Source organism: Nipponia nippon, unplaced genomic scaffold (genome assembly GCF_047370975.1).
Source record: "Nipponia nippon isolate SJK-2023a ecotype South Korea unplaced genomic scaffold, ASM4737097v1 scaffold_1, whole genome shotgun sequence".
Taxonomy (NCBI): Eukaryota; Metazoa; Chordata; class Aves; order Pelecaniformes; family Threskiornithidae; genus Nipponia; species Nipponia nippon.
In genome coordinates this window covers 108959354-108978835 of record NW_028262290.1, presented here as the reverse complement: position 1 = coordinate 108978835, position 19482 = coordinate 108959354, and the positions used below count along the sequence as shown (strand labels likewise).

Below are 19482 nucleotides of genomic sequence, written 5' to 3'. Positions count from 1 at the left end.
GTGGAAAATGAGGGAGATATTGCTAACAGCAGAGAAATAACAAGACTGAGAAATTTTGGTCTCAATTCAGTGCTTCAAAAGGGAAGATGTCAACTGTCTACTTAAAACACCTCTGTTCTCATTTTCTCAATCTCTGTATTCCTATCTTCCCACATTTTGATGTTATCTGCCCCTTCCTCTCTCCAAAACATGTTTCTAATCCCGAGTGCGATCTCCTCACACCCCAGTTTTGCCACTCTCTCTCTTTTTTCTTCCCCTTCCTGCTGTTGCCCTGAATCCCCCAAGTGTATTTACCGCCCAAAAGAAGCCACAAGTGCTTCTACGGCAAGACACTTATTCATCTATCAGAAATTTGTATTTTCAAACTCACCTGAAAACAATAGATTTGCTTAGCAGTCTGTAATTGGTATGTACATCTAAAATTATAGTTCCAGAGCACATGCACTACAGCCAGTTGTTAATGGCTTATTAATTACACATCAGGATGCCATAAACAACTTACAGCCAAAACATAACTTTCTAGAAGCATACAACAAAAGTCAGTGACGACATCTGCCAGACTTTTGTCCTCTCCAGAACTTCATATAACAGCAAAGAAAAATCAACCTCTTCTTTCCCACAAACATCTAGAGGCAAAAACTGGGAGACAGCAGGGCCCCCTCAGATAAAACATGCAAAATGTTTACAAAGGGAGCAGAGAATGAAGAATTGAGACACTGTAGAGGGAATAGCCAGAACTGTTTGCCATTAAGGTACAGGAATACATCACTGCAGAGGAATTAATTTCCCTCAGTGTCATGTTTTTGGGGAGAAGAGATCAATCACATACCTTAGTATGTACTAAAAAATAAACAGAACTAAAAGGTCCATAAACAAATTGGAAATCATAGAATCACAGAATCATAGAATACCAGGTTGGAAGGGACCTCAAGGATCATCTGGTCCAACCTCTCTAGCGCAATCTAGACGAGATGCCCCAGCACCATGTCCAGCTGAGTCTTAAACGTGTTCAGTGTAGCGGAGTCAACCACTTCCCCGGGGAGATTATTCCAATGACTGACTGTTGTCATTGTGAAAAATTTACCTCTCGTGTCCAATCGGAATCTCCCTGGGAGTAACTTGTACCCGTTACCCCTTGTCCTCACCATGTGACTCCTTGTAAAAAGGGAGTCTCCATCTTCTTTGTAGCTCCCCTTTAAGTACTGGTACGTGGTGATGAGATCACCTCTAAGCCTCCTTTTCTCACGGCTGAACAAACCCAGCTCTCTCAGCCTATCCTCATACGGCAGGCTTCCCAGACCCTTGATCATCTTGGTGGCCCTTCTTTGGACCCCCTCCAGCCTGTCCACATCTGTTTTGTATAGCAGGGACCAGAACTGTACACAGTATTCCAGGTGTGGCTGACAAGCGCCGAGTAGAGAGGGATAATGACTTCTTTATCTCTGCTGGTGATGCCCTTTTTGATGCAACCCAGCATCCTATTGGCCTTCTTGGCCGCAGCAGCACACTGTTCACTCATGTCGAGCTTCCTGTCCACCAGGACCCCCAGGTCCCTTTCCACAGAGCTGCTCTCCAGCCAGGTGGATCCCAGTCTGAGCTGCACTCCTGGATTATGTTTTCCCAGGTGCAAGACCTTACACTTGTCCTTGTTAAAACTTCGTAAGGTTCTTGTTAGCCCACTCTTCCAGTCTATCCAGATCTTCCTGCAGGATGGCTCTCCCTTCTAGAGTGTCTACTTCCCCACTCAGTTTGGTGTCATCAGCAAACTTCATCAGTGTACACTTGATCCCAACATCCAGATCACTTATGAAGATACTGAATAGCGTTGGGCCCTATATCGATCCCTGGAGGACCCCACTTGTGATGAGTTGCCAGTTTGAAAAAGAGCTATTTACCACCATCCTTTGGGTGCAGCCCGTCAGCCAATTCCTCACCCACTGCACAGACCACTTGTCCAGGCCATAACGCATCAGTTTCTCCACGAGGAGGCTGTGGGGAACCGTATCGAAAGCCTTGGAGAAGTCCAAGTAGACAACGTCGACTGCTCGCCCCTTGTCAACCGAGCAGGTCACTTTATCATAGAAGGCCACCAGATTTGTCAGGCACAATCTGCCCTTGGTGAAGCCGTGTTGGCTTTTCCCAATCACGTGCTTCATTTGACTCGTGATGGCCCCCAGGAGGATCCGTTCCATAACTTTCCCAGGGACTGAAGTAAGACTGATGGGCCTCTAATTACCCAGATCCTCCCTTGAGCCCTTCTTGTAGATAGGGGTAACATTTGCTTTCCTCCAGTCCTCTGGGACATCCCCCGATCTCCACAACTTCTCAAAGATTATAGAGAGTGGCCCCGCAATGACATCAGCCAGCTCTCTCAACACCCTTGGGTGGACGGCATCAGGGCCCATTGATTTGTAGGGGTCAAGCTCTTGTAATAATTCACATACTAACTCCTTCTTCACTGATGGTGGGTCTATGTTTGGATCCTCCTGGATTTTCGTTCTCAACGCCTGGGATCCAACACTGTTGGTAAAGACAGAGGTGAAGAAGGCGTTGAGAACCGCTGCCTTTTCAGCATTGTTGGTGACTGATTCACCTCTACTGTTTAACAGTGGGCCTATGTTTTCCTTCTATTTCTGCTTGCAACTTACATACCAGAAGAACCCTTTCTTGTTATTTTTGATGTCTCTGGCCAGTTCCAATTCAAGTTGAGCTTTTGCCTTTCTAACTGCATCTCTGCACACTCTGGCAATGCCCTTGTAGTTCTCAGTGGACAGTCTTCCACTTGTCCATCTCTGGTACACATCTCTTTTGGTTTTAAGCAGACCCAGGAGCTCATGGTTGAGTCAAGGGGGCCTCTTGCTCTGCTTACTTCCCTTTCTTTTATAGGGGATAAACTGTTTTTGTGCTTCCAAGAGAGCATTCTTGAAGAAATCCCAGCACTCACTGGCTCCTTTATTCTCCATGGAAGCTTCCCACAGAATCCCTCCCAACTGAGCTCTGAGCGAGCTGAAGTTTGCTCTTCTAAAATCTAGAATCCTTGTCTTGGTGCTAACCTTCAGCATGCTCAGCCGGATCCCTAACTCCACAATATTGTGATCACTGCAGCCAAGGTTGTTACTGACCGAGATATTACAAAGCAGGTTTTCTTGGTTTGTCAACAGCAGGTCCAGTAGTGCCTCCTTCCTGGTTGGCACATCTAACATTTTTAAGAGGAAACAGTCCTCTCTGCATTCCAGGAACTTGATGGATGACATGCAAGCTGCTGTATTGTTCTTCCAGCAAATGTCTGGGTAGTTGACATCACCCATGAGAACCAGGCTCTGTTGACCAGAAGCTTGCCTTAGTGTCCCAAATATTGCTTCATCGGCTTTATTGTTGTGGTTTGGAGGTCGGTAGCAGATGCCCACTGTAAGGTCCTGCTTGTAGACGACCCCTCTGATTTTAACCCAGAGGCATTCAATAGAGCACTCACAATCACCGTAGTTGACTTGGATACATTCGAGGTTTTTCCTTAATATAGAGTGTGACTCCTCCACCTCTTTTTCCCTGCCTGTCTTTGCGAAACAGCCTATAACCATCCATTGCAATTCCCCAGTCATGTGACTTGTCCCACCATGTCTCAGTTACTCCTATGATATCATAACCTTCTGACTAGGCACGGAGCTCCAGTTCCTGTTTGTTTCCCAGACTGTGGGCATTTGTATACATACACTTGAGGTGGTTGCTCCTCTGGTACACATCTTGGGAGACAGCTAAGGAACACCCATCGCTGCTCTGGTTGGCCTGACTTACTCCCCAGCTGGATGTGGTGGCATGAGCATTTCTGTTTTGGACCCCATCCCCCGAGTCCTTCAGTTTAAAGCCTGCCTCACCAAGTTAGCCAGCCTGTTGCTAAAGATTCCCTTGACCCTTCTAGACAGGTGGATTCCATCCCTCCCTCGCATGTTATAGTCATCAAAGAATGCCTCATTGTCATAAAAGCCAAAACCCTCACGATGGCACCAGCCACGTAGCCAGCAGTTGATATGCATTATGCGCCTATTTCTGGCTACCCCCTTCCTTCGAACTGGCAAGATGGAAGAAAAGATAACCAGAAAGGAGGAGTCAATTCTTAATGGTAACGCCTACCTACCTGAACAACCCCCCCAAAATCTAAATAGCACACTTGTTCATTAACTGAGTCACCACAGACAAACGCATCTCATTTTTTAACTCTGGGAGACTCTAGCCAGATGTGATTGATTTGTCTTCCTACTGGTCCTTGCCCTTCTGTGGTTCTGCAGAGATGTTGGGAACTGGCAATAACTCACCACATGCCTTAGAGAGCTTCCTTGTTTTTGGAAATCTCTCGGCAGTGTGACATTTACATTTATTATGGCTGATTCTGGGCATTTAAATATGAAAACAATTAAAGTATATTTGCAAGGGATATGACAAACGAGCATTTGTACTCTGGCCAATTTTTCACTGACTTTCATTCAAGTACACCATTATGTTTCAGCTTTGCCTCTGCTGTTGTCTAAATGAGATGATTTCCCAGTATCCATATGGGCAGGCTGACTGATGAGAACGCCTTTAGGGTTAAATGTCTTTACTATAAACTCAAAGATCTCTTTCTTGGACAAATTCTGCCCCCGCACCCACTGATGAAAATTCAGAGCCACCACTGAAATCCACAGAATTACTTTGGTCTCCCACCAATTTAAATGGTAGCTCTCTGGCTTTCTGCAGATCTCTCTCGTCCCCAGAAAGGTGCTTCGTCTTTACAACTCATAGCCTTCAGCAGCAGCAGGTTGCTTTTGATTTTCATGCGACTTCAGTATTCTCACCAGTCTACTGCCACCAGGGAGATGAGGATTATCTGCACCAAAGCTGGGCTGAAGCAGAACACCTATTTCCTCATACCTCCAGGTCACATTTCCATTAGCAGAAGGAGGGACTGAAGTAACAGCGGGGATACAAGGGAAAGAACAGCATTTTGCTCTCTTGATAGCTCTCTCATCTCTATATTAATAATGAAATTAGTTTCCATAGTTGCAATGTGCCACGGCAATGTAGCTACACATAAATCTGTCCAGTTTACTTCAGGATGGTATTACTTAGGTTGTGGAGAGCCATCCGCTCTGTGCACAGCTGTGCTTGAGAAGCCTCTCTCAGTTTTTTTTATTCTACCCCCTCCTGGCACTTACTACCTGTTAGTGCTGTATAGAAGGATCATATATATACTCCCTATGTCCCGTTAAAGACAGCCATCCAGCTGGGCTAAACTTACCGCTGGAAGTGGTTTAAGCTAGTTCAGAACTAAGGTACTCACATGAATCTTTCCACAAGTGGAGTCCTACAGCAGTAATGTTGCCCCAACAGTGTGATCTGGAAGAGCATATCTGTTTATCACCTTAAAGCAGCCTTTCCAAACTGAATGCCAGGACCCTGCCACCCTGCTAAAGAAGAGCTGGAACCAAATCTCCCTCCCACTAATTCCAAACATTCATTGAAATATGTGGAAGTGGACTGAATGTGTGACCTCAAATCCCCATTTCAGGCCCCTTCACAAAGTCTGACTGAGTTTACAAGCTGCTGTTCAGGAAAAAAATGCAAATACAGCTTTAGGGGCCCAGCACAGCTGAGCTCTGTGTTCATCAGTCCTTTAATGTACGCCAAATGGTCTTTTTGGTTCGAAATCATTTCATGCAATGCTAAGCAATGCCCTCATTGTTGCTTTTGCTGACTTGCAGTAACCCAGTGGGATGCCAGGCTGCCACCATCAGAACATCTGCTTTATTGGAAAAGTATTTCAGCAGGCCTCACCTTGTAATAAATGATGTGACCCTGGAAGGCAGACAGCAGCACTCCTGCAGGCAAATAGCTCGCAAAAGGTCAAAAATGCCTGAAGCTTTGGGAGCAGCAGCATCATTTCTGTCACCCCGCCCTACTCCGGGTCTTAGAGCTGTAATAAGGGAAAAAGTACATCACTGAAGCTCTGAAGATAGATCTCAGTTGATGGACTAGGAGTCTTCTACCAGCGAAGAACATGAGAAGGGAGGGAAGGAGAGGAAAGCAGAGGAGAGGGGAATGCAGCTGTGAAGCTTTTTACGCTGCCACTGAAAACAGAGCTACTCCTGCGAGTGCTGCTTAGTTTGCCTCAATCAGAATGAACTGGGGCAGCAAAATGTGCCATATAAACTATTTCAGTTATGAAACAGGTTACAGAGTGCTTATACAAACTGCTTCACTAGCACAAAGATACCTGTCCATCTTAATTTACAGCCTTTTCCAGAACAGTTCCTCACCCTCTGACTTTTTTTTAAGGAGGAAGTTACTAATTTTCTTTTGCCTTTTTGAGTCTACATTTCTCCCAAGACATAAAACCTCACTGCTCTTGTAATCTTTTTGTTCCATTTACAACGCAATGCCAACAAAACCCCAATGAAGTAAAACAGTGAAAAAAACAGTGTAAACATTTCAATTTTACTAATAATGTAAACAGCATCAAAAAGATTTTGGATCCCGTTTATCTACCTGTGAAGTTAGTAGTCAGTGGATGCTCTGTTGCTACAGTTAGAGAAAGGTCTTGCTCTCGTTGCTATCGCTATTGCCTTTTGAAGTGAAATGACAGTGGCGCTCTTTTGAATGGTAGCATTTTACAGCAATTTAACTTCCTGCCTAAAGAAGCAAATTTGCATGAAAATTATCTGGAAAGCACAATCACATACATACACAGTTTATACATATGCTGGTATTTTCAGTACAGGTATGACATACAGCATATCAAAGGCCATAGGGATGAAGAGTAAATTAGTTGGCAAGATTATTTCCTACAGTAATTTCCTAGAAAAGGAACCATTTCCTAGAAAAGCCTACCATTACCCTCCACCCTCTTCTATGATGAACAGTGCAGCTGATTTCTACCTTCATTCTTATTCACCTTCCATGAAAGCATCACTGAGGACCTAATGAAGAACACTGGGTAATTCTGGTGTTACTGGATTTTTCGTTATTTATTTATTAGACATGGGAGCTGTTATCAGCAAGCAGCCAGGTGAGTCAAATCAGATAAAGCATCATCTGATTCTTGTGCTGTAAATCAGATTTTAATAGAGAAAAGATCTGTATTCCTTTGGGAGTGGAAAGAATATGTTTATAATGTGTTCTGAATGTCTGCTGCACAATAGCAAGTATGGATAAAAAATATTTTCTCTAATCAATTTTCCACTGTCTTCTCCAAGTTCTTTAACCCATAAGACGAGAACTAAAATAGATGAAAGTTCTGTTCGTGCCAAGTGCTAGCAAATAACTAAGATAAGATAAGCATGCATAAAAGCATGCATACATGTTGCATCTTCACACAGACAAACAAAAAAATACTGAATTCTGCAATATTAAAAATATAATCAAGACATCATTGTTCCCCTACTGGCAGAATAATCTACATATTTCAGGTTTATCTAATTGAACCACTGAAATGAGATCTTTGGTAGCCTACTCTCAACCCCAATACAGCTTCTGTCTTAGGTATTTATCCTTTCCTTTTTCTATTCAGAGGCTATGAAGTCTCTTGACAGGACCCGTAGATTAGACACAGATAACATTTGACTATCCCTTGAAGGTTTTACACATTTTATTCAGCAGAGTAATCTAGATATGCTCAGACAGACATCAGTGTTAAACATTAAAAACCTTGATGCAAAGTCAGCTCTTTCTTGTTGTGCAGTTATTTGAATTTTGAGTTGCTAGAAATTGTTGTTTGCAAAAATGAGGGCTCCCCTCTCACCTAACTCATCATTTTTGACTGTTCAGACAAAACTAAAATTCTGGAATTAGTTTATTGCCCAGACACTTAAAGCAAATATTTTGAGGACTCAAAAATTACTTTTTAAAAACAAACTTGTTAGGTCATATTCAATTAATTCCATAACAAACTGGAGAAAAAGGCCTTTCATGTCATGTTTGGCTTAAAAATGCCATTTCTTTCATGATTTACACATGAAAATGAATTTATAACCAAACCATTTTATTCACTGAAGCTTATGAAGGTGTGTGCTCAGAGTGCCATTAACAAATGAATGGGGAAAGCTCTGCCACTGCCAGCCATCAGCAGCAATGCTGACATACATGTCACACTTCAGTATCTTACTCCCTTTTCTTCCCAGGTGAGCCTTTGCTTCTCCATCACAATTTACAGGAGGACTAACATTTTTTGAAGTAACTGCAAAACTACAGGCAGCACAGAAGTCATGAACATAATGAAAGCTAGTATCAAACAACTTATCTGAATGTAAGGCTTGCTTATTAGGGAAAAAAAATCGAACCAAGTCACAACTAACCACATGCTGTATTTGAGATATTGGCTTCCCTTTTGGGGGATGCAACTACACTTTCATTTGTTTTATCAGTATCTGAGCAATAACCGGATTCAAAAATCTGCATTTGGGTGAGTAAAGGTTAGCTCTAGTCACTTAGGCACAAGAGTAGTTTCAGGTTGTAATGACCCTGGTGCCTCAGGTAGATTAAACATCTTCAAGGAACACCAGATTATTTTGTTTTTTATATGTCTGTCACGATAATGTAGAGAAATAAATGAAGGAACTATGACCTGTGAGAAACATGAATACTGAGACTGAAAGTGTAGTTTGTAATGGGGTGGAGTGTACACATCACTAAGGAAAACACTGTAAAGGTCTGAGGTTTCCTCTTGGAAACAAACAGCAACAAGGACTGGGAGAAGCAGAGATGGTGGTGTCATGTTAACATGAAACAAGTAGGAAACAGTCACTTAAATACTTTTTTGTCTCCCAGAAAAAATAAAAAAAATTAAAAAAAAGACCAAATGAAGTGTAATAAAAGTCCCTGTAGGTCCATATCTAGCCATGCCTCTAAGTACCCTGAAGAAGTTTATTACAGCACAACTAGAATGATAAACGTCAAAGAAACTGATAACTCAATCCTAGATACAAACTTAATATTTGTTATCATTGTACTTCCCACTGCGTTCCCCTTCAGCTGGCACAGCTAGACTAGTAACCCCTTTCTCCTTAGCTTCAGCAGCTCAGGCCATCATAATTTAGTAGTAACAAAGCTATGCCATTTGTGGGAGCAGACAGACCATCTTTAAAATTACCATCTTTCTAATGAGCACCTTGTAAATGTGATGAAATTTATGTCATTAAACTAAAAAAAAATCTGATGCATCTGAAAAATAACTTGTTTTTTAAATCAATAATCAAAACCACAAGAAAGGACTGCCACCTTATAGCATCTACCACATTTGGATCCACACAGTAGCCTTTTGCAAAGCAACATAGGCTTCAGAGATGCTCCCTTCATTAACGTGAGGCTGGTTTGAGCTTCTTTCACCTCACTCTGGAGGCAGAACATTTATGGATAAATGAGTAGTCCCTCAGTGCAACAGGCCACAGAATTCATTGCACAACAGGAGATGAGCAGATGAAGATTCAGTACCTTACTTGTCAGCTGTACTTACCAGTACAAATGAAACTATTTGACTCTTTCAAATTAAGAGAACGCCCCTTATACAATACATCAGCTCTTACAATCCAGTTTAAAAGGATGAAAACATCATTAGCCAGACAGCTCTTCACCTGGCAAGTCTCTGATGTCTTGAAATTAATGCCATATTTGTATCTTTTATCATCAGCGAGCTACTAATGCCTACTACCTCCTTAACTGCGCATGCTCAAACCCTCAGTGGAACAAGACACTCCCTAGACTAGCACGTGTGCTGCTGGCTGGCACAGTGGGTCAACCTCAGATTAATTATTAGCCAACGAGGGCACTGCACTGCAAACTGTGAGAATCATGTGCCTTTTCTACATGGGATGGCTCTAAAGTCTGGCCGTGTAAATCAGACTGCAAGGCCAGAGCTTCTCAATTATTGCTTTGCTTCCCTTAAGTTTCAATGAATCTTTATCTAAAATACCCCATTATTTTCCAGAGTAAATACATCCTGAATGACTCAGTGTGGGAGGAAGGGGCAGGAGGATGAAGATTGTTTCCATTTTTTTCGGTCAAGAAACCTCCTTTCTCTACAGATAAAATGTCCTTGTTCTAGATCAAATGCACCTCTTCCCACTTTAAAATAAGAAAAAGATCTATTCATTCAGAGTTAACAAACAGACAATATACGCGAAGCAGTTCAGGGGAAGTGAGATAGCTTTAATAATCTGTATCACATTATTATTTGTCTGTTGTAACTTTATGGCTTATAACCAGGAGTTTAGGCACTCATGGCTTCCCCTCCCTGGAGGGCAATGTGTCAAGATGGTAATGTATCATGACCTCAACAAATGTTCTATTTAAACAGCACAATGACTCCCAAATGGAAAACACGTTTCTGCCTGCGATATCTCAGGTTTAAATATATTTCTCTTTTTTTTGTTGTTGTTTTAAATTTCAGTTCTAGAAAAAAATGGCCTGGCAGCGATTCAATGCCGTGTTCCATCTTCAAACACATAAGGCCCTTCAGCACTGGTGAGGCTGGTGTAAATGTGCAGTTAGGATAATGTCAAACCCACCATCCCAGAGGTGTCTGACTTACTGAGGTTCCACTTGAGGCCCGTCGTGGTCACACTCTCGCAGGCGTTCCCGATGGGGATGAGGCCACACCAGGCACCTTCCAGTCCTGTGTCCACATGCAGCTTGTGCTTGCCCTGCAAACAGAAGGGCCTCGAGTCAGTGCTCGCCAGGGACCCAAACGGCATTTGCCAACAGACCTTGCAAGTAAAACAGAAAGTACTTAAACGGAGACAGGTCCAGAATATCCCCCCCAAAGGCTCAGGAATATTTGGCTGCAGGACTTCAGGCCGTTGATGTTTACAGAGGGAGGAGAGACATGTTGTGCTGGTTTCAGTAGTTAAATCATAACACGTGTGCTTAGGTTCCAGACCTCAGGGCTTTCAAAAAGTTTGTTTCTGGGCTTTTCTAAGCAGAATCTGGCTTTGCTCATTCTTCCCTGTGAAGAGGCACTTCTGTCAAAGCTAGGCTCTTTATTCCTGTGAAATGAAGGTGTCCTGACCCATTCATTCATTTTTTTCCTCATCTAAACAGCTGTTTCACTTCCTAAACAATGCTAGTCAAAGCACCACTGAAACGCCTTCATTATTTTGACAACATCTGTAAAATTTCATGTACTTCTCCAGACACGTACTCTTCCCCGAAGGAAGAATACATGCAGAAACTTAACTAGGTGCTAGAGAGATTAACCTAAGTATTTAGAGTAACATGCTTACACTAAGTAAGAACAGCAAAGTTAAATTAAAACACATTTTTTGCACATAATTTTGTACATTCATCTTGTAACTATCAAGTTCATGGGATGCAGGAGAAGCAGCAGCTATTAATGATGATGGATTTGTGACCAAGCTCTTAATTAGCACTTATGGACCCTGTGTGAACATCTTGCCAGGGATCAGCATATGAACAGTTGCAAGGAAGAGGAGATAGTGGAAATCTTTTACAGAATGAGAAAAAAAACCAACCTGAATGTTAGAGTTCTGGCACAATTTGTGTTCTAAGAAACTAAGAAAGTGTTTACAAAAACTAGCTACAAGAAAACAGCAAATGCGAAACAGTGACAAGATGAGCAGAGAAATCATCCTCTGGTCTCTTCTACACAGGCAATTTATTCTTTCAAACAAACATGGGCTTCATCTGGGGGAAGACTGGGATTCTTTGAAATAGAGGTTTCTTTGGGGTTTTATTTCATTCTCTTGTGGATGCATAGGCAAGTTAAACCCTTGAGCATGTCTTTTACACACAAATTCTTCATCACTATAAATAAAACCGGATATGCCTGTTTATTAATCTACCAAAATAAAATAACCCTCTGAAACCCAATGAGTATTTTAAACCCAATGAGTATTTATTGTTAAGCAAGAAACCAAGGTTTTATAGCAAAAGAAAAAAGAACAGTTGAACCATAAAGCTCAGGTAAATGTCCCAAGCAGCAGAAACACCTTCTCACAGATTTCCTTTTAGGGAATGTATTTAAGCTTTTTTCTTATGTCCTGTCCTCTCATATGCTCATTCCAAATGCCCTTGCAAATATAAAGTCACTAGTTAGAAAGTCAAAACTGGAGGCGAACTATCTTATTGCTGAGATGCTGATGTCTGAGGCGTTCGACAGCTTCTCCTGTTAATGCCAAATGCATTATGAAGAAACAACTTCAATACATGTCATGCTCTCAGTTAACAAATGAACCTTGGAAAATCTGTCAATTAGGGAGTATCAGATTGCATAGCTTAAGCCTGTTTGATTGTTTGCAGAGCAACAAGCAAACCAATCCAATATCATCTATCTTCTCAGGGTGTCCAGCCTCATGTGGTGATGAGTCATGTACTTCTATCGTGGTTGTGAACGCTTGCCTGCCAAATTCAGAGGTGTAACAAACTCAGACTTGATAACCTTTTAGCTACGCAATATGCCATGCTACTTCTCTCTCACAGTACAGAGGGAGGAGGAACGGGACAGGAGAGGACCAAGTACAAGCTCTCTCATTATGTGATCACAGATATTGTCTATAATGAAGTTTATGATGAAGCAGAGAATGAAGGGGTGGGACTGTGTTCCCAATGAATGTACATATTGCTGCTCAGAGCTACTTGAGGAAAGTAGCAAACTCACTACATTTGTCAATTAGTTAACGAATATAAAAAAGAGAGGCAAAAGTAACTGGCCCGACAGAGAACCTGATTATGTCCTGTATTCTCAAAAACTGCGTCTACCTATTATTAGGTTTGCATTTCCTTTTTTATGACATTCTGGCCCAGCTTACAGATAGGGATTCAATTCAATAAGACATTTATGCAGAAATCTGTCTTTCTGTTCTCGTGAAATAAACCTTTAAAACAAAAGACATCATTACCAGAGGGTCACCAATATCTAGGATTTTATCAGGAGTCTTTCACTGTGTGATACTTCCCTAAAAATCTAAGTTCACAAGTCCCACTGATTATGTGAGAATCTTGACTTTCTTCCCTAAAAGGACGTTTTCTAGCCCTCACTTATTAAGAGAAATTTCAAACTAGGAGCCCAAAGGGCTAAACCCAAGACAGGAAGTAAACAGGAATTGAAATATAAAATGCAAATTATTTTTTTAAAAAATCTCTCAACTATTAAGCCAAGCTCATGGCTTAGGGATTGGTTCACTTACATTACACAAGCCAGTTTTTAAGACTTCTCTTTAAATAGATCAGTAAGGGATCTTAATATTATTGGGGACAGTGGGGATAGAAAAGGCAAATGGTCATTGGGGAAAAAAAAAAAAAACAACAACAAAAACCCCCAAATGACCCATTCATTTTTGCCAAAAAAGATTAATCAGCCAATGCATTTGTACAGTAAGGCTCTAAAGTCAAAGCACTGTGAGTCTGCCACAGGGGAAATTAGGTGCCCAAGCTTATCTTCAAGTTTTCGAGTACAGATCTTTCAACCAAGCAAGATGGAACTGCTATTTGCAGGAGGAAGGGAGGATCAGAGCTTGTAATTTGCAAATACAAGTAATAATTTGTTCTATTTAAATCTCTGTGATTAAAGGAACAATTATATACTGGCACTTAAAATATGAAACTGTTCTCAGTTTCTGTAGAACTCAAAGTTCCAAAATTAGGATTAAAAAGAGAACCAAAGTTTGACTAAATAAATCCCTCCTTAAGTTTTTTTTTGCCTCTGTAGGAGGTAACTGAAATATTTTTACATTTAACTTAAGAATCAAATATTACCATGTTTGAATGATCCTGGTGATAAAATAATAGCAAAGAATACAGCTGCATTGATTTTTATCTTATTAAGTCAGTTTTGAAAAACATTGATCAATCTTCACCATTGATTTTTTTCCTTCATTTTGTCTCTGATGCTGGGAAATAAGATCAATTTCTAAGTTCAGCAATAAGAAGAAAATGTCAGAAGATGTTTTTAAGAATACTTCATCCATACAGGTTAAACTTTTCCTTTTGATTCTGATGTCTTGTGTTATAAGAAAGCATTTATGCAGTAGTGGTTAAATATACCCCCACTACAACACTGTTGTTGCCAAGGAAAGACCTAAAGACATAGTTGTTCTCTGTCACATCTCCTAACTCAAATGAACAGCAATCTGATTGCCAGAAACTCATATACCTAACCCTATCCAAGGCTGTAAGGTGCTAAAATCTTTAGTCAAAAATTTGCAAGCTGAAAAGCATGTGAACAGTATCAAGATAAAAGCTGATGGCTTCTACACGTGCACAGATACCCCACGGGCACTTCATAAAAGTACAGAGAAAATTACTTCTCCCAAGTGCTTTCCAGACCAACTTGAATAAATGTGTTGCAATAAATGTATACTCTAAAATAGATATCAAGCAACAAAATGTTATGAAAGAGAGAGAGAATGGGCACTGATCTTCAGTACTGCATTCTGAAGGGACCTGAAGGAGGGAAACCTGGAACCTGCCAGGTTGAAACTGGACACAGGAGAGAGGCATGAAGCCAGTTAACAAGATGCTGGGATGAATAAGGAATTAAAATTAAGCTTTAAAAAACAAATGAAGAAAGATATAATAAACAGATCTTGGAAACTGCTGAAGGACTAGGACATGCGAAAGGTAATGGGCAAGGAAAAGGAACGACTTACCGGATTAGAGGACAAAGCAACCTTATTCTAATTTTCAGGCTGCCCTGATAGTTTGTCCAGTATGAATAGAACCATAGAATCGTTAAGGTTGGAAAAGACCCTTAAGATCTACTGAATAACTTAGCTCTTAGAAGTCACTGATTTTCTGAAGGGAATACTTTCACCTGTGCTCACTGTGAGATCTGGGCCTCCAGAGAAATGGGATTTCTTGAGATCTGGCCAACTGCCCTATGATACCTCCTCCACTAGCTAGATCTTGTTTTCCATAATCTTTTGAGAAAACATCTTTTTATATCAGCTTTATTTCAATGATTACTCCATAGATGGCAGCACACACTTGAAAACAACAATAGCAGCAAAAAACTAAATACAGGTGTAATAGTGTTACCCAGGGAAAAGGCAAAACCCACCATCTGTTTTAGTACATAAACATCTGAGTGCAGAAAATGGTATATAGATAAAAGACTTGGGGAATGGGTGGAAATCAACACGATCACCAAAGACCACAGCAGAGAGGAGGAGGAAAGGAACAAGGATGAAACCAAGCTGAGAACATTTATGTTTAAAATCAAATATCATGATTGGCAATAAAGTAAAAACAAAGTTCCAGAAATATTTCTACTAATCATTAGTTGTGTAAGAGCTTGACTTAACAATAATAAAAGCTTTTAGGGTGAGATTCTGAGCATGATAAACGCAGCCAATTTTTCTAAAAGGATGTATTTAAGAAGAGCTATTTTGTTATAACCCTAAAACATCATCAGTTGTCTTTTCAAACAAATATACGTGGTGCCAAGTTGCTCTTAAAAGAATGCTATTGACAGAACGTTATCAGAGCCAACCAGGCTTTTTGTTGCTGTTGAAAATAAAAACATCCACAGTTCCAGTGAAGACTCAGAAGTCAAAAAGCTCTTCTATATCATATCAATGACTGCTTCAACTCATATGGAAAAATGAGCAAATTTATTGTACTTCAAAACAATATTAAAAAATGTTGGACCCAATCCTGCCAATCCTTACTATCAAATGTTAGTAGTGGTCCTGTACTGAAATAGATAGACTTCACTATATCAGTTATTTGCAAGACAGAGCCCCACCAAGCCTACCCTTCAAAAGGAGCACTTCATAAAATGACAACTCTATAGTGAATAAAATCCCAGGCAGTAGAGAGAGAATAAATTATGATCATTATTAGACCCAATTAATGAACACATCTGCTTCAAACCAATTTATGACAAGGATATAGAAAGAAATCCCTGTGGAGGTAAATGCCACTAAACCGAAAAGATTTACTATACCCTGAGGTTATACGTTTAAGTGGTTGCTACTGTATATCTAATGTACAAATTATCCACAAAGAGCAAATGATCCCAGAGTTTCACACATTCGCACATGAACTTTTTCTATAGGCCTAGTAAAACCCTCCTGAGAGTGCACTTCTCATGTAACATCGATGACATGTTTTACTGAGCACAGTAGGTGCATCCCTTGTTTGCCCATCACCTGTTGCAGCACAAGCAAGTAAAACAACTCTCTATCTTCTGCAGTCAAGCCTATATGACTGACAAGAAAACAGCTATTATAGGTGCAAAAAATGTGAAAGTATGTTTCTCTCAGGAGACTGCAAGCAGTTAAAACTGCCAACAGTGTAGACACTGCTAACATGCACACAAACGAAGTGATGAAAACACTTTATCAAGCAAATAAGGTATCTGGGAATACAAAAGCTACTTTAAAAGGGAGTTTGGGTGGTTTAATTTCTTTTCACACACATATCTTAAAGATTGACAAATGCCATAAATACTAATTCTTGTTCTACTCTGAATACTACCCTAAAGAAAAACTCATTCTGTTGAAACTTCCCACTTGCAAATGGAATTCCACAACATTTTTTTCAGTCTACCACAAATCAGTGCAAAACACACCACAAATGCAGCGTGAAACTACAATAACCAAGAACTGGCTGGTCCTTCTCTAAATTCAAGAAAGCCTTACACTGGCCCAGTGTGACATTTTATCCTTGAGCTTGTGCATTTCATGTCCTATCCTCAGCAGGCCCATCATTACAGGTTTAATTAGCATTTTTAGTGATGCCTTAAAAAAATCAGAACCATTTTCTTTATATCCATTTATGAGACTACAGAGTATAATAGATTGCAGATAAGAGTGAAAAGTAGACAAGCTGCTGAAGATTTCATATTGCCTGTATAATTATTATGCAACATGGCAGTTAAATTGTCAGTCTAGAGGGGCCTTTACTAAGGGCACTAATATTCTATAATTCCTAAGTGATGAAAATTACAGCATAATCTTTCTCACCATCTCCCAGTTCATAATACATCTAGTGTCACTGCTCATTCTTTTTTGTGCATTTCTACAGGGGAAGAGTCCAGAGGATCTCTTCTGCCTAGACTACATTCTCTTATTTTCATTGGTCTTAGAGAAGTGTGAGAGTTAATTCAAAAGATGTGATATTGTCCACTTAACTTGTGGCAAGAAACAATTTCTTCTTCATGCCACTGAATTACTAAGTATTGTTGGAAGGCACCTTTATGCTATGTAAGAATACATGGAATATATATATATATGTGCAAGTATATATAGTACTAGGGTTTTTTGTTTTGTTTTTTGAAAGTGCTTAGGCTCTATTGCTATGCAAGAAAAAAAGTGTGGTTACCAAGCCTAATACATATCAGTACTTAATAACATATGCTACAGAATATTTGATGGTTTTTTTCTCGTCTGGGTTGCTCTGATCAGGTTGTTTTCTCTTTGCATCTTGCTTTCTCTTCCCTATTACAGCTAATCTGTCTTCCCTTTTGCATAGTTCTTCAGAGTCCATCCTGTGATGGCACCTATCACGTCCTATTTAGTGGAAAGAGATTGATTGATTAATTTTCCCTTTCATCAACTACTGACCATCTGAATCTTGGCTGGCTGTTTGTAGCAGGTGCGTTTGTGACTTCCCCTAAAATTCAAATCTGTTTATCTGTTCTCAGAAGTCTTCCCAGACACACTGGCAAATCTCCGTAGCTCTCCTCCTCCAAAATCTCACTTGGAAATCTTCTCTATTACATAAGTAAGAAGAATGATCAACAGGCTGCTGGTGAACATCTTACAGTTTCTTGTACTCCTCAATCTACATCCATGTGATGCCCTTGCTGCATTATGTATTACATGATGCAGCAAATCATGAGCCACAAATCCTCTTAGATACCACCATCGTTTTAGTAGAACTGGCTTGATATTCGGGGGCTTCATGTTAGGATTAGGGGCTCATAAAAGCCTGGCCTCTATACTTTGGTGCAAACAAACTGATGGACAGAGTTCTTAGCAATGAATGGGTGCAATCTCACAAATGCTCTCTTCTCCCTTTCATTTCTGACTGTTACTTTCACATACCTCTAGGTAAGAGAGAGGCTTGAAGTAGTTAAGAATGAACTTTTGAGACAATTTTCAGCACACCTTCTTGACCTCTCTTACGGGAAGGAATAATTTGCTGTTAATATAAAGGTATCCATTGACCTAGGATAAGAAACCATATTTATTTTCAGTAGAGAGGGAAATAGTTTCTGCTTTATAACAGCAGGCTTTGAAGAAGTATTATGCCCCAGATTTTGTGCTAGCAATGACTGACTGCTTCTCTCTACACCCGTGAAATTCAAAGACCTCTTGCTCAGGTCAGGAAGAACAAATATAATTAAAGAAACTTCAAGCTGGCCATTCAAAAATGTAATGTTTCTCCTCTTTCTTCCACCTTCTCCCCATTTTCTTGTATAGCTAAGTAGTCAGTTGGAGACTACAGTCCACATAAAAATCTATTCTTTCCTTGGAGCACGTGGTGGGGAAGCAGAATACTGTACTACCCTGAACTCTGTTTTCCTCCTTTGTGAATCACTCTTGGATAGGGATGTGAAGTTTATTTGCAACAGTCTTTTTGAAATGGATATAGTTTCAGTTCCCTTGCATTTCAGTGGGAACTGCAACCCTGTCATCAGTGTCATCAGTGACAGATTTCGTCCTCAGAATACAGAGGAATATTCACAAGCACACTAAAATCATTCAAAGTAGGCCAACCTGAGCCCTAATCTTTGACAGTGATTTCTTACCATAAACAAATACAGTCAGCCAGGTGTCTTTTCTCACAAGACTTTGAAGATCTGAAAGCCAAATGCATCTTTCGAGCACCTCATTTGTCATCACAGTTATAATTCTGAGGCAGCATCCCAAAAGCATTATAGTGGTATATTTAAAATACCACCAAAAGGTAGAAGAAATTGTATTGTGTACCAGACAATGAAAGAACAAAATTCCCATGTGACATTTACCTTCTGCCTTCCTTAGACCTATGTGGAGGACCTCTTATATCCCCTCAATGAGTATTCAAAATTATCAACAAGTTGATAGCATACTCAGCCTTAGCATGACACAGTGGAGTTTAAACTTTTTGGTGTAAAGAGAAAAAAGTTCAGCAGAGTTGCTACCCTGGATTTCCAGAAAGCAAACTTTAAGCTACTCAAGGAGCTACTTAGCAGTGTCCCCTGGGAATCTGCTTTTGAGGGCTCAGGGGTCCAGGAGTGCTGGTCAGTTTTTAAGAACCATCCTTGGAAGGAGGGCCTTTGGGGTGCTGGCCCCGAGGAAGTCCCTGTGCCCAGGAGGCCCAGGGGGCCGTCCCTGCCCTTGGTGGCCTTGCACTGGGCAGAGCAGCTGGGTGTCTCCTCTGCCACTCGGCTCCCAAGGACAAACCCAAGGACAAACTCTTCTCTCAGGCCATGGCAGAAACCAACCCTGCAGCCCAGAGACCAGCCCTATCAGCCGTCCCCGCTCTGTGCCAGAGCTAATGTCCATGAGG

The 19482-nt window shown here is 40.7% G+C and overlaps 1 protein-coding gene across 12 annotated transcripts in view; it reads right to left on the bottom strand.

The window, feature by feature from the left end:
* TPK1 (thiamin pyrophosphokinase 1) overlaps positions 1-19482 on the bottom strand; it is a 306307-nt gene that overhangs the window by 54759 nt on the left and 232066 nt on the right. For 5 of the 12 annotated variants that reach the window (XM_087766426.1, XM_087766368.1, XM_087766384.1 and 2 more), the window contains 3 exons: positions 10556-10667; positions 5809-5947; positions 5315-5370 (listed from right to left, as the gene is read on the bottom strand). In XM_087766426.1, the coding sequence (XP_087622552.1) occupies positions 5315-5370; positions 5809-5947; positions 10556-10667 (307 nt within the window). Of the gene's footprint in view, positions 1-5314; positions 5371-5808; positions 5948-6519; positions 6664-10555; positions 10668-19482 lie in introns of those variants that run through there. The other 7 variants (XR_015706569.1, XR_015706568.1, XM_087766404.1 and 4 more) reach the window with 3 other exon arrangements.